General features: G+C 56.0%; 1 protein-coding gene across 2 annotated transcripts; it reads right to left on the reverse strand.

Moving 5' to 3' along the window:
* Nucleotides 1-1,035: 1,035 nt before the first annotated feature.
* Nucleotides 1,036-11,894, reverse strand: Adamtsl4 (ADAMTS like 4). Of its 2 annotated transcripts, none has more exons than XM_051198775.1 (18): nt 11,825-11,894; nt 9,566-9,662; nt 9,137-9,206; nt 8,554-8,891; nt 7,760-8,417; nt 7,435-7,573; nt 6,466-6,602; nt 5,879-6,083; nt 5,494-5,666; nt 5,258-5,369; nt 4,980-5,156; nt 4,677-4,806; nt 4,239-4,443; nt 3,798-3,974; nt 2,443-2,646; nt 2,164-2,343; nt 1,770-1,914; nt 1,036-1,627 (listed from the first exon to the last, which is right to left on the reverse strand). In XM_051198775.1, the coding sequence occupies exons 2-18, from the start codon at nt 9,583-9,585 to the stop codon at nt 1,491-1,493; spliced, it is 3,207 nt and encodes a 1,068-aa protein (XP_051054732.1). In that variant the 5' UTR covers nt 9,586-9,662; nt 11,825-11,894; the 3' UTR covers nt 1,036-1,490. The 2 variants fall into 2 exon arrangements, with proteins under 2 accessions (XP_051054732.1, XP_051054733.1); XM_051198776.1 differs by lacking the exon at nt 11,825-11,894 and adding an exon at nt 10,195-10,249 and having other exon boundaries at nt 7,471-7,573.
* Between the last annotated feature and the right edge of the window lie 1,026 nt (nt 11,895-12,920).

Below are 12,920 nucleotides of genomic sequence, written 5' to 3' on the forward strand. Positions count from 1 at the left end.
GCCCTGCCTTGGACCAGAAGTCAGCACCCACCCCACCCCACTGGTGGTCTTTTGAGACAGTCTCACAGTGTAGCCCAGGCTGGCCTCAGCCTCGAGAGTGCTGGAGTCACTGTGGCTCCGTTTCCTCCCCCTCCTTCCACACCCGATGCTGTCTGCTCAGCCGCATACAGCCCAAGGCAGCCTGAGTCCCAAGGGCATGAACTAAGGGGCTTTGCTACAGTAGAAGGCCCTACTAATAGGGAATCTAGACATGATCAGAAAACAGTAGTCACCGGGTGAAACTGTCTGCAGGCCTCTGCTAATAGCCAAGCTCAGCTTGTTGGAGAGGCAGGGACGGAACCACCTGCAGAAGCAAGAACTCGGACCTCAGCACTGTAGGGGTCAGGGAGCGGTTTGCAGTATGGAAAAGGCCGCCTTACACGCCACCTTAGCAAGTTATTTACTTTGAAAGGAACACAGGGAGGGGGAGGAGGAAGGAGGACCTAGTGAGACATCACTAAGGAATGTCTCTGGCAAGATATCCGGTATTGCCATGGCCCTCCTCCGTCCTCCTCCTGAAGTCCCAGAGACCCAGGCTGGGCTCAGGGTCGATGTCACAGCCACAGCACCCATGGGAAGGAAGCAGTAAGCCAAGTATTGAACACGGAAGTGGGTAAAGGCCCAGGTGAGAGGACCTGAAAGGTGACCCCTACACACACATACACTCAGCCAGCCAGCCTGGCCCTGAACTGAAAAGTCCTGCTGGTTCCTAGAGCCCACCCACCCACCCACCGGAAGAACCTACCCCAAAGCCCACCACAGACACTGCCGGGATCCAAGCACCCATCACTGATCCTAAACCGGGAGAGTTAGTGGCCTCTAGTGGCCAGTGAGCCATCTGCAGTTCTGGTGTGGAATACGATCCACACCTCTGTGCCAGGCCAGGCGGCTCGGATGCAGTCCACAGCCCTGAGGACTAACCTTCCTCCCATCCCTAAGTGCTCCCCTCCCCACACACTGCTCAGATGGCAGGGTCTTCATGAGGATAATGAAGGACGTTGTCACAATCAACTTTAATAAAAAATAAATTAGTTCTGGGATGGGCATCACCGGTGTGAAGTGGGGGGGGGCGCGCTAGGGTGTCTTAATGCTGACTTCTCTCTTTTTCATCCTCTCACACTGGTCCTTGCTCTGGAACTTACAGGGCACATGCTATAGCCCAGACCATTGTAACCTCGTCCCTCCTCAGCCCAGAAGGCATCGGGAAACAAGCGCTGCCCACTCCCCATTCTTCCTCAGTCTGCTTTTTAAGAAAGTGACACATACAGGGGCACACACCCAGGTAGGTCAGGTACACACCCCAGGGTGTCACACTGTAGTACAAACCCGGCAGCAGGTCAACAGCCACCTCGTCCTCTCACCCCAGAGGATACAGCGTGGGACAGTCAGTGGGTGACCAGTGGTGGCATAAGAAAACCATGAAGGACCTTCCCTTGTAGCCGGTTCAGGTTTCAGGCAGGCTCCGGCTGGGACCGCTCCAGGACGTGGGCACAAGAGCGGCAGCAGGTAGCTGTGTAGTAGGGGTAGACGCAGAGCCGGGCCTGGACCACCAGGGGGCAGTGTGGAGAGCTGTCCGTGCATTGGTCATCTGAAGACAGATCAGTGGTGGCACACGACAGCACTGACATCATCCCTCTCAAGTGTGTTACCCATTCCCACCAGCCCATCTCACATCTGTCCACATTCCAGCTAAATCCCCTCTACTGGGAGTGGGCCGGGAAGCTCCGTACCAGGGCGCTGGTTGCAGGGTTGGCTGTTACAGGACCGCTTCCTGGAAGGTCGCAGGCGAGGAGGACATCGGGTGCTGAGAGTCTGATTGGCACTCAGGCAGTGGACTTCCCTCGTCTGCACGCCTCCCTGGCAGGAGCGAGAACACTGGGGAGACCACAGCCATCCGATCAGATCTCTAAAGTTTCCAGGCTGTTCCTCAGACCAGCCCCTCCCTCTCTGAAAGGTAGTGGTGGGACATTATAAAATCCCAAATGGAGAGAGTTCACCAGTCTCCCCAGTCTACAGGGAGTGGGATGGTGTGAGAGCTCAGCCAAGTTGTTCCGGGTAGTGCACTGAGAACAGCCGTTCTTGTCAGAGGGAGGCCCGAGCAGGGCAAGGGAGCCGGGCACTCACCGGACTCCAGAGAGTAGAAAACCATCGGTCCTCACAGGCCTGCCCCTGACAGGGCTGCAGGGCAGGGGGCCTGGGGAGGTGGGAACAGTTGCTGGGAGACGTCACATTGAACTCAGCTCCCAGTTTGGACACACAGATGATGTCTCTGTGCTGTGTGCCAGCCCCACACTCTGAGGAGCACTTTACGGGAGGGGATAGAGAGGGCACTCTTAGTTCCCGATGTGGGACTCACTGGGACTGACTTCCCTCTTGTCCCCCATCTCCCAGCCCTCAGCTGACCTCACTCCAGGGCCCTGTGTACCAGCGCCATGTCCTCTCGCAGGGCCCTAAGCTGCAGGCACGCATGTCAGGAGGGCGGCTTCTGAGAGGGCAACCTTGCTCAGTGCTTCCTGTCCCTGCTTCCTGGTCCTCCGGGAGGGTCTCCCCACTTCTAAGGCAGACCACAGAGCGTCTCTGGATTCCTGTGCCGCACTCGGCTGAGCACTGTTGAGAGGGAGAGTGGCCTGTGTGAAAGGAGGCTGCTGGTGACTGGAACTAAGGTGGGGAGGGCCCACATCAGGGAGTTCAGGAATGCCCTGGACTACCAGTCTGGAAGAGGACACAGACAGCTGGGTTTCCAGACTGGCCTCGAACTTGGTATGAAGCTGAGATAACCTTGAATCTCTGATCCTCCTGGGTGCAATTACAAGTGTGTGCCATTACACATGGTTTATGTGTTACTAAGGATAAAAAGTGGGGGCTCATATATACACTACCAACTTAGCTACACCACACCTAACTTTTCTATAAAACTTTATTGTCACTGTATTTGGTCATTATTATTATTTTAATAATCAGGGTCTCATGTAGTTCTGGCTGTCTTGGAGCTCTCTGTGCAGACCAGGTTGTCCTCAAACTCACAAAGATCCTCTTGCCTTTGCCTCCTAAGTAGTGGGATTAAAGGTGTTCGCCACCACACCCAGCCACTGTGTGATGTGTGCTGCACCCAGGGACCTCACTCAGGTTGCTGGGCCTGCCCAGCAAGTACTCTTTACCTTATTCTACTTTGTTAGTGTGTGTGTGTGTGTGTGTGTGTGTGTGTGTGTGTGTGTGTGTGTGTGTATTCCATATATGCCCACAGAGGCCAGAAGAGGGTGCCAGATCTCCCAGAGCTGTAGTTATGGTGGCTGTGAACCACTTGGTGTGGGTGCTGAGAACTGAACCCAGGACCTCCAGAAGAGCAGGGAGTGATTTAACTCCTGAGCTCTCTCCAGCCCTTTTTTGGGTTTTGTTGTTGTTGTACAGAGATCCACTTGCCCTAGCTGGATTAAAGGTGTGCACTGCCTTACCCAGCCTGCTTGCTTGCTTTATTTATTTATTTATTTATTTATTTTAAGGCAGGTTTTACTACAGCTTATATGGCCTGGAACTTACTATGTAGTCCAGGCTGGCCTTGTACTTGAGCCAGTTTTCTGACATCAGCCTCCCAAGAACTAAAATGACAGGTGTGAATGTAAGTTTTTCTCACTTATCTCTGAGTTCCTAGGTCAAGAAAAATAAAAGTTTATCAAGCTGTTTTGGACAGGCTGTGACCGGGTGGCCCGGGACATGGTTACCAGGGAAGCCTGACTTGCCCACGGAAGTGTGGGACCCACCTTGGGACTCCAGTCACTGTAGAACCAGGCTGTGGTACAGGGTCCCATGTCACAGGCCTCTCTGCTGGGCGGTGCGGGGGCGCCCGAAGCGCACTCCTGTTTGCTCACTACATCGCCATTGCTTCCAACGCACCGAACTTGCCGGCTCCTCTGACCACGACCACAGCGCACAGAGCACTGAAGGATAAGAGAACAAAGGCTGGACATCAGCCATCGTCCTCCAGCCCTCCTACATAACCAGGGCTTTGCAGACCGAGGGAGCCAAGGACAGGGCTCTGGGACGCCAATCCCACCTTAGATAAGGTGGGATCGGGCTAATATTGGGGTTCCACGTAGGTCTTGTTTACAAGGTTTCTGATGACAGAGAAAATAGTGGAAAAGTTACTCCCTGGCTCTTTGGAGCCCACTTCTCAAGGGTCCCCCTCGCCTTCACCCACTCACCTGGCTCCAGGGGGAGCTAATCTCCCAGTGGCCACAGACGTGCAGCTGACAAGGCTGGGTAATGTTGGGCCTGGGGAGATGTCCACAACGCTCTGGGGGCACAGAGGAGCCACCGTCTCCAAATTCTTGTCTGCAGAGCAGCTGGCGGTGCTGGGTGCCAGGGCCACAGGATCGGCTGCAGGATGTCCACTCACCAGCCTCCCAGCTGAGGGCGCATATGTGGGGCAGATGGGAAGGGGTGGAGACCCTCAGGGGAGGGGGCATATTTCACACTTGGAGCATATTTCTAGCAGTTGAAGGGGGTCAACCTTTCTAATCTGATATCTCTGCAGCCAGGAACTATGAAATTGCTAGAGTCCAGGTAAGAACCTGAGGGCAGGAGCAAGCCCAAGGCCATTGTGTTTTAAGTATCTAACCTTCCCTGTGGGCCATACTCACTATGGGGGACACGGGGGCCCATGGCAGGGTTCAGGGGAAGCTGGGGGTCTGGCACCCGTGGCACAGCTCTGTTCATCCAACTCCTCTCCTGACTCACGGGAGATGCAGAGGAAAACGGGGCGCCAGACACCTGAAGGGAATAAGAGGGCAGCCAGGGGAGTCAGGAGCTCAGAGCCCAGTCCCAGGGAGGTTCCAGACACAGGGTCCAGTTCAGACCCACGATCCAGGAGATAGCCTAGATAGATAGGTACACGGAATACGGATTCGGGCTGAGGTGCCAGCAAGACGGGCGTTAAGTCTCACCTTTGCCACAGGATGCTGAACATTCAGAGTGTCCCACCTGCTTCCAGTATCCAGCTGCAGTCCCCAGGGATGTCCTGGTGTGAGGCACTTGGGGGATCCGTACCTGCCGCTGGAGGGTGCCTGGTGCCCGAACCGGGCGGGGAGCAGAAGCCAGTAGGGCCTCCCCGCTCAGCATCTCTGCAGGGGAGTCCAGGAGCCTGGTCAGAAGCCTCCCTGCAACCCCAGAGCCCCATCACAGCCTCACCCTCCTCTTCTGGGTCTGAGGATCCTAGTTTTACCAGGCTGAAGTTGGAGGGCTGGAGGCTTCGTGGAAGGGTTCTCTGGGTCGTCAGGAGGGAAAGCAATGACATACTGATAAAAAACACCTGGGTTGTCCTCTTGAAAGATCATCTGAGGAGAGAAAATAACAAGTGTTTGGTGCATACACCAGGTTTCTCCCCTATTAGACCACTACTGCTCTGCCCTAACGGGCCTCCCTCTCTGTCTAGTACCCCATCTCCCATCCCAGGCTCACATAGACGTCTACAGGCTGGGTGGTAGGGCCCTCAGCTGACAGACTCTCCCCCTTGCCTTCCTCCCGAGGAGGACGGTTATACTGGAAGACAGTCCCGATGGCTGAGTAGGACCCTGGAGGATCCACAGCCCAGTTTCCGTTGATAATGGAGCGGCCCCCAGGCCCTCGAAGTGCTGAAAGACAGACCAGAGCTGAGTGACAGTGGTGTAGTTTCCACCTGCTCAGAGCCTAGGGGATCTCAGCCATCCACCTTCCTCATCCTCTCCACCAGGCTTGGGAGAAGGCCAACATCCTGTTTGGCCTTTGGCTGTGCTGAGGAGGGTGTGGAAGGCAGATCAAAGAAACAGGATGGACTGAGACTTAGGGCTGAGGTCCAGTTTCTCACCGAGGTAATTGGAACTGGGTCGGAGCTGGGAAATCTGAAGATGAGAAGCTCCTGCAGGGATCCACAATATCTTCTGGTAGCCCAAGGGGCCTCCTCGATCAGTGAGGTTTCCCGAAACCAGACGGCAGGTAGAGCCATCACCACCACAGACTCCACAGCCATCTGGACGCCTGCCAGAGCCAAGGATCCCATCACAGCCGGGGCTCTGGGAAAAGCGAGGTGAGGCAGGGGCCACACAAAAGCCAGGCACAGCTCCCAGCTGGCCCTACCACACTGGCTCACCCGCTGCCTTGCTCTTTGCTACAAGTGAGAGTATGTTCTGTGAGCTCCTCCAAGCCTAGCCAAGTCCGGTGGGACCCTGGCTAAAACACACCCCTTGCTAGACAGCAAGAACCTTCCCATTGGCCACCTCAGGCTGGTCTTTCCACCGTTGTCATAACGAATTCAAGTAGGTGTGTGTGTGTGTGTGTGTGTGTGTGTGTGTGTGTGTGTGTGTGTGTGCGCGCACGAACGATCATGTGCTAACCAGCACCCTCCCTCTCTCCCCAGCACCCTCCCTCCCTCCCCAGCACCCTGCCCTCCCTCACCAGGCAGTGTCCTGCCACACAAATGTCTAGGGATCCAGGCTGACAGAGGGTCCCATCCTGGACCTTTTCGGTGTGACGGACATAGAATCGGAACCCCCGGGGGCGGCAGTTCAGTTCACAGCGCTGGGAACCCTGAACTAAGGGATGAGGAATAAGACAGTTAGCTGGGGTCCCTGAAGGGGGCAGCACCCCAGCGCCTGGCAGCATTCTGCCCTATTGCATGTGGGGCACCCTGAAATTGCTGTGGAGAAGGGGAGGGGCAGTTTCCCATGCTTAGGGTTTTCATGTTTTGGTTTTGTTACGTGGTCTCAAGCTTTTTATGGATTCTCCCACTTTGTTCTCCTAGAAAGGAGGAAGTTCTGCACTTGGCCATCTAAAAGGTTTTGGTTTTTTGTTGTTGGTGGTGGTGGTGTGTGTGTGTCTGTATGTGTCTGTCTGTGTGTGTGTGTGTGTATGTGTGCTTTGTTGTTGTTGCCGTCTTGTTTTAAGTGTGTATAGGAATGGGTACTCATGTGGGAGTCAGAAGACACCTTGCAAGAGTAGGTTCTCTCCTTCCATGATGGTCTGGAGACCAAACTTGGCTCATTAGGCTTGAGACAAGCTCCTTTACCCACTGAGCCATCCTACCTTTCCCTAAAGGGCTCTTGACACCAGTGATTATGAGTTCATAACCCAGGAGGGTTTGTCTTGGTATCGAGCTGACATAGGCCTAAGTCCAAGTGGCCAGGGACGTGGGAGTAACCGATATGAAACCATGAAGATAGTAGCTTTCTGCTGGGACCAGTGAACCAGTCACAGCCACACCCCTTGCGGACCACAGCCCAAAGGCTCCAGTGAGCCCCCTCTCCCGGCCGCCTCCTGTCCCACCCACCCATCACTCTCTGAAGGCTCTTCCCTTGTCTAGGCTTGTGCTGAGTCTCTGATGTGACCGGAGAATTAGGATGCGGGAGGAAGAGAGGCCACCCAAACCTGAGTCAGCCCTGCCATGGGGACTAGAAACTGCACCTTCAGTGAAGGGCTCCCATTGGTACAGCTGGCCCATGAATTCCTGGGAGTCAAAGGCGGCACACTGCAGGGCCCTGGGATCTGGCTGCTCAGGGGGGCAAGGCTGAGGAGGCAGACACACAGGCAGGCGTTAGTGCTGCAGAGGGAACTGTTGGGGTGCAGGGCTGGGCTAGGGGTTGGGGACTGGTGGGTCATCTCCACAGAACACCAAGGCTCCTGCCCTGAAATTAGAACTACCACCCCTAGCACAAGCTGCGGGCACAGGCGAGGGGCCCAGAGAAGATCTCACCTCCTGGCTGCAGGCTCTCAGCTGCTCGTTTTCCCCAGAACATTGTGGAACAGGGCTACTGGGAGCAAAAAGGCTCCAGAGGGGCCTGGAGTCTCTCGTCAAAGGCAGCCAGCCTTCTGGGGATCTGTGGGGACTCCCTCGAGGTCTCCAGGACCCCCTGCTGTGCTGGCCCCGACTCCGGGGGACAGAAGGGAAAGGGCGAGGGTGTCGATCTGCTCCCTGGGGGCTGTTCCAACCCTGGGAAGTTGGCATTTTTGACCCAGGAGATCCCTGGAAAGACCTACTGTCTCCAAAGAAGGACATGGGTGAAGGTACCCTTGTGTCAGAGGGAGCGGGACTGCTTCTAGGGGCCCCCTCTATCTGAGTACTTCCTGTCTTTGGGGCCCCCTCTATCTGAGTACTTCCTGTCTTCTTTGGGGTTTCAGCTGGGGAGGAGTGGGAGCGGGCATGCAGTTCAGGAAGCTGCATTTGAGAACTGTAGTTTGCAGAGGCCAGTTCCGTGCTTGGAGGCTGGGATGGAAGGGCCTCTGCCCCTGTAGAAGAGTTCTGGGGTTGCTCAGGTCTGCTGGGATGCCTGCGGCTCCGGTGCAATGGCAAGGCAAAAGGCACTTTCCCATAGCCAAACATCCCTGGCTTGATAGGGTCTCGAACCCGGGACCTGAGAGGATGGTGCCAACTCAGAGTCATATCTTAGCCTGTGTTCCCCAGTCCATGTCCTAGGAGGTCAGCCTGCAGAGGCGAGGCCCCCTTGCCCCTCCCATACCCCGCCCCTCTCTGTTCCCCTCTGCCCTCACCTCCGGGCCCCTTGAGTCTCTTGGGTCTTCTCTCTCCCCAAATGAGAAGCAGGACCTTGAAGAGGGCCACCCCTTCCCTGAGGCTGTGGCCTGTGCAGGGACTGGGGACCCCGGGGAACCTGGAGTCTGGAGCTCTGACCCGGGGGCTGGAGGGCTTCTGGATGTCTTGGGGGTCGGGGAGGGAGGGCTCGGCCTGGGTGCAGTTCACATGTTCGACTCCTCCGCTGCACCCCCACCCCACAGGGCTGGGAGCAGGCAGCCCACGGGCCCCAATGTCCCCAGAGGCCCTCAGGGGCCTGGCTCTCCTCTGATGGTGTCTGAAGAGAAGGTCCAAACAGCTACATAGGGGGAAAGGTCAGAATTAGTGTCAAGGTTCAAGGGTTGGTAGTTGCCCAAGGTCACACGTAGGGCCAGACTCCAGCCTTTTTTGTGTTATTTGACTAAAAGAGAGGGAGTTGGCAGGGAGATTGGGTGGGCCAAGCCTGGTACATGGGGCTGAAGTTTCCCAGTGGGAATGTGAAGCCTCCCTATAGGGTAGCCAGGGTGGAGGGGAGGGTCCCTGAGCAGGGTAGCAGTCGCTCACTTGGCTAGGGCTCGCCTCCTGATTCTGGCAGAGCTGAAGAGGCAGAAGCAGCATCACACACAGCCAGAGCCTGCACATCAAGGGGGTGGGGGACGTCAGAGGGAGCCAGAAGTGTTACAACACTGCCCACCCCACCCAGGCGCCCCACATCCTGGTGGCCAGTTTCTCAGGAAGCAGAAGTTCCTTGTCACTTGCCAGGCCCCTTCTAACAATCCCTTACCTTCTCTTTTTCTTTTTTGGTTTTCCAGGCAGGGTTTCTCTGTGTAGCCCTGGCTGTCCTGAAACTCACTCTGTAGACCAGGCTGGCCTCGACCTCAGAGATCCACTAGCCTCTACCTCCCAAGTTTAAAGTGTGTGCCACGACTGCCCCTTCCCTGCTCTTACTGTAGAGACAGAGCTGCCCCTCTGACTGATAGCCCTTGCTCTTACCTGCCCAGCCAGGTCTCCATTGCGCTTCCCTTGACTGCCCCTGGGCTGGGAGGGAGGAACAGGATAGCTACTCTGGCATCTGGGCACAGGGGATGCTCTGAGGAGGAAGAAGTGTAGTGGTCACCCCTCCAGATTGCCGGGAGACTGAAGGGCTCCCAGCACGGCACCAGCAGAGTGGAGGGAAGACAGGTCCACCCCTCTACGACCTAAGGGTGGGAGCAGAGAGGCACACTGTCTTCGTCATCTGCTGAGGCAAGGGTGGGGGTCTGACCTCAGTCTTCAGTTCAGTTTAGTCCCTCCCTATGGCTCAAGAAGGACTTAGCTCCTCTGGAGGCCTGAAGAGGGCCAGTGCTTAGGCAGAGGGAACCAGGAGATTCTTCCTCCCAGAGCTCCAGGACCTAGAGGAGGCAGGCTATGCCAGGTGCTCCTATGAGGGGCCAGCCAGAGGGCCCTTGACACCATGTGTGTGGGGCAAAAGCCTTAACCCACTCTTTGGGATGGGGAGCAGAAGGATCAGGGGTTTGAGGCCAGCCTGGGTGACATGAGACCCCTATCTCAAAAAACAAAACATAAAACAAACTCCCCCCTAAAAAAAAAAAAAAAGAAACCCAAGAGTATTTGTTTCCTACCTGCCTCCCAGCCCTTTCTTCCTCTCTTAGCTAAAGCTCCTTATGAAGGATGGTCTCGTGGATCTGGGCTACCACAGGCACTTTTTTGTTCAAGGGATAAACTAAATGGGCTAATGGCTTCATCTCTAGAGGAGAGGCGGCAACTTAACCTCCCTGTGGGCGCCAGCATCCACGAGGCACTGGCTCATGGAAACCTAGTGCATGTACATGTACAGCTAGTTTTCTTCTTTTTATTTTTTCTTCCGATGTTCAGCCCAAATGGCTGGGCACCTAGGAAGGAGAGATGTAGCCACAACTGCTGATCCTTCCCAGTCACCAGCTTTTCCTTCCCGTACACCTGGGAAGTCCACCCTCAAGTCTAGCCTTGAACGCTGGGTAGAGCAGGCTTCCATAGCCTGTCTCTCTCTAACCCCTGCCCTCCAGTCCCTTCCCTCCCTTTGGGACCCCTCCCACCCACGCCCCTCCATTCCATTTCAGTTCTGCTTTCCAAGAAAAGCACTGTTTCTGTTGGATCTGAATGTCACCACCAGAGGACTCCAAGCTTGCTGCCAAGGTAGGCCAGCTCAGGGCAGGCAAAGGACAGAGAGAAAGCAAAGCTAGCTCTTCCCCACCCCCGAGACCCCAGGACTTGGGAATTTGAAGAAGGGAACAAAGTGGCTGGGCCATCTGGGCCAGGCACTGAGGTCCACCGCAGCCCCGACAGAAAAGGAGCCATGTTCAACCTATCAACCTTCCACCTGCCTGCCCCTCGAGGTTGGAAGGAGGAGATGGGCACAACGTGTCTCTTCCCCGATGCTGGTCCCTCCCCACCTCTCTCTGCTTCTCTGTGCTCCCCAGCTCTGTCCCTGCTGCCTCTCCGTGGTCTACCCAGTACACATAATCCTGTCCTGAGCTGGCTTTGGCAACTCTCTGGAGAAGTGAGGGGTGGGGGGTGTTGAGAGCTCCTGGGGCCAGGGCCAGGCCTGGCTCCCTCTCTGGAAAAGTCCACCCCACCCTCCCCTGCAAAGGGGAGCAGGAGACTCCCCCTCCGGGCACAAATGTATGCTTGCTGTGCCAAGGGTGAGGAAGGCAGAAGTTGGAGGTGGCCACCCTGAAGTCAAGGTGGACTCTAGTAAGGACCAGCCTAGGCTGCTCCTGGTCACACCCCACACTGGGCCATTGACTTCAAAGAAAGTGACCTGCACAGAGCTAACTCCTTCACCCTAGGTGTCACCTCGGGCAAAGGAGCCATTGCTGAGGGAAAGGAGCGCTAGTAAGGGTTGGGCTGGCAGAGAGAGTTGCTGTCCTGTTAGAATTAGACCCCAACAGGTGTCTGTCTTTTCCCCCAATCTCTCCCAACAGACTATGCTGTGCAAAGAGCCCTCACCCGCATCCCTCCCGGACACCCTATCCCAGCGCTCCCGGAGTGCAGGCGTCGGGGCGCATCCTCCCGAAGCCCCTCGGGGAGGAGCGGGCGGCGCCGGCTGCTGGGAGGTCCCGTATGTTTTCCAACTTCACTATGTGATTTATCAGGAATCTTGGCTCAAGCCCTCGCCCGGGTGATAGGACCAGACCCCCTCCCCAGGAATTCGGCCCAGGGTCCGCTGTTCCGTGACCATCAGAGCCCAGGCGGGGGTCGGGGAGCCTCTACCTTCTCTGCGCCCGCTCTCTCCAGCTGCCCTCCTCGGCGGCCACCAGGGCCGGGAGCCCGGGGACAGCGCCGCCCGTGGCAGGCTCCTCCCCGCGCCGCCGCGCCCCGCCCGCCACGCGCCGGCCCGGCAGCAGCCGCCCACCCCGGACACCCCCGACGGCTAGAGGCCGTGAGGGCACCGTTCCCGCCCCCAGCCCAGGGTTTGGGACCCCATCGACCCTGGCAGAGCAGCCTTCGGGTGGAGCTTGTACCCAAAGAACATGGACAAGCGGCAAACTCGGAGAAGGGGGATTTACAAGCTGGACCCATGTGGCTCTTCTCAAGCTCAGATCCACCAAACCCAAGGCCCTCTCCTCCACGCAGCCCATGCCATCTCCTCTACTTCTTCCATGCTGGGCAGTGAATCGTGTGGCTCTGATGGCCGAGGACGTCTGTGAGCCTCGGTTTCTTCGTCCATAAAATTTTACACCCCGGAGCTTAGGGGAAGGAATGCACGTTGAATTATGAGTCAGACAAATTTGGATTTGAATTTCAGGCGGAGGAGCGCTTGCCAACTCTGTGGTGTTTCACGAGTACTTCAACTTGACCGCTGCATTGTCGTCTGTAGAATGGGAGATTTTGATGTGTATATTAGGCTCGGAAATGTTTGTCCATCTTCATGTGAAATAATGACTCAGAAGGGGTGCTAGAGGGAAGAAGGGATGAAAAAGGTTTTACCTTTTTATGCTTTTTATTCTATTTATATTCTGCTTCTATGTCTTTATTTATTTGTTTGTTTGTTTGTTTGTTGTTGTTGTTCATTTTGTTTTTTCCAGACAGGGTTTCTCTGTGTAACAGGTCTGGTTGTCCTGGAACTCACTTTGTAGACCAGGCTGGCCTTGAACTCACTAGATCCTCCTGCCTCTGCCTATTGAGTGCTGGAATCAAAGGCATACACTACCACCTCCTGGCTTGGTTGTTCATTTTTGAGGCAGGGTCCTAGTATCAAGTCGTGGCCAGCCTACACCTCACTCTTTAGAGATCCACCTGCCTCTGCTTCTGGAAGTGTGGGTATTAAAGACATGCACCACACCTGTTCAAACTTGTAAATTTTTTT

The sequence above is a fragment of the Phodopus roborovskii genome, unplaced genomic scaffold (genome assembly GCF_943737965.1).
Source record: "Phodopus roborovskii unplaced genomic scaffold, PHOROB, whole genome shotgun sequence".
In the NCBI taxonomy this organism is placed as follows: Eukaryota; Metazoa; Chordata; class Mammalia; order Rodentia; family Cricetidae; genus Phodopus; species Phodopus roborovskii.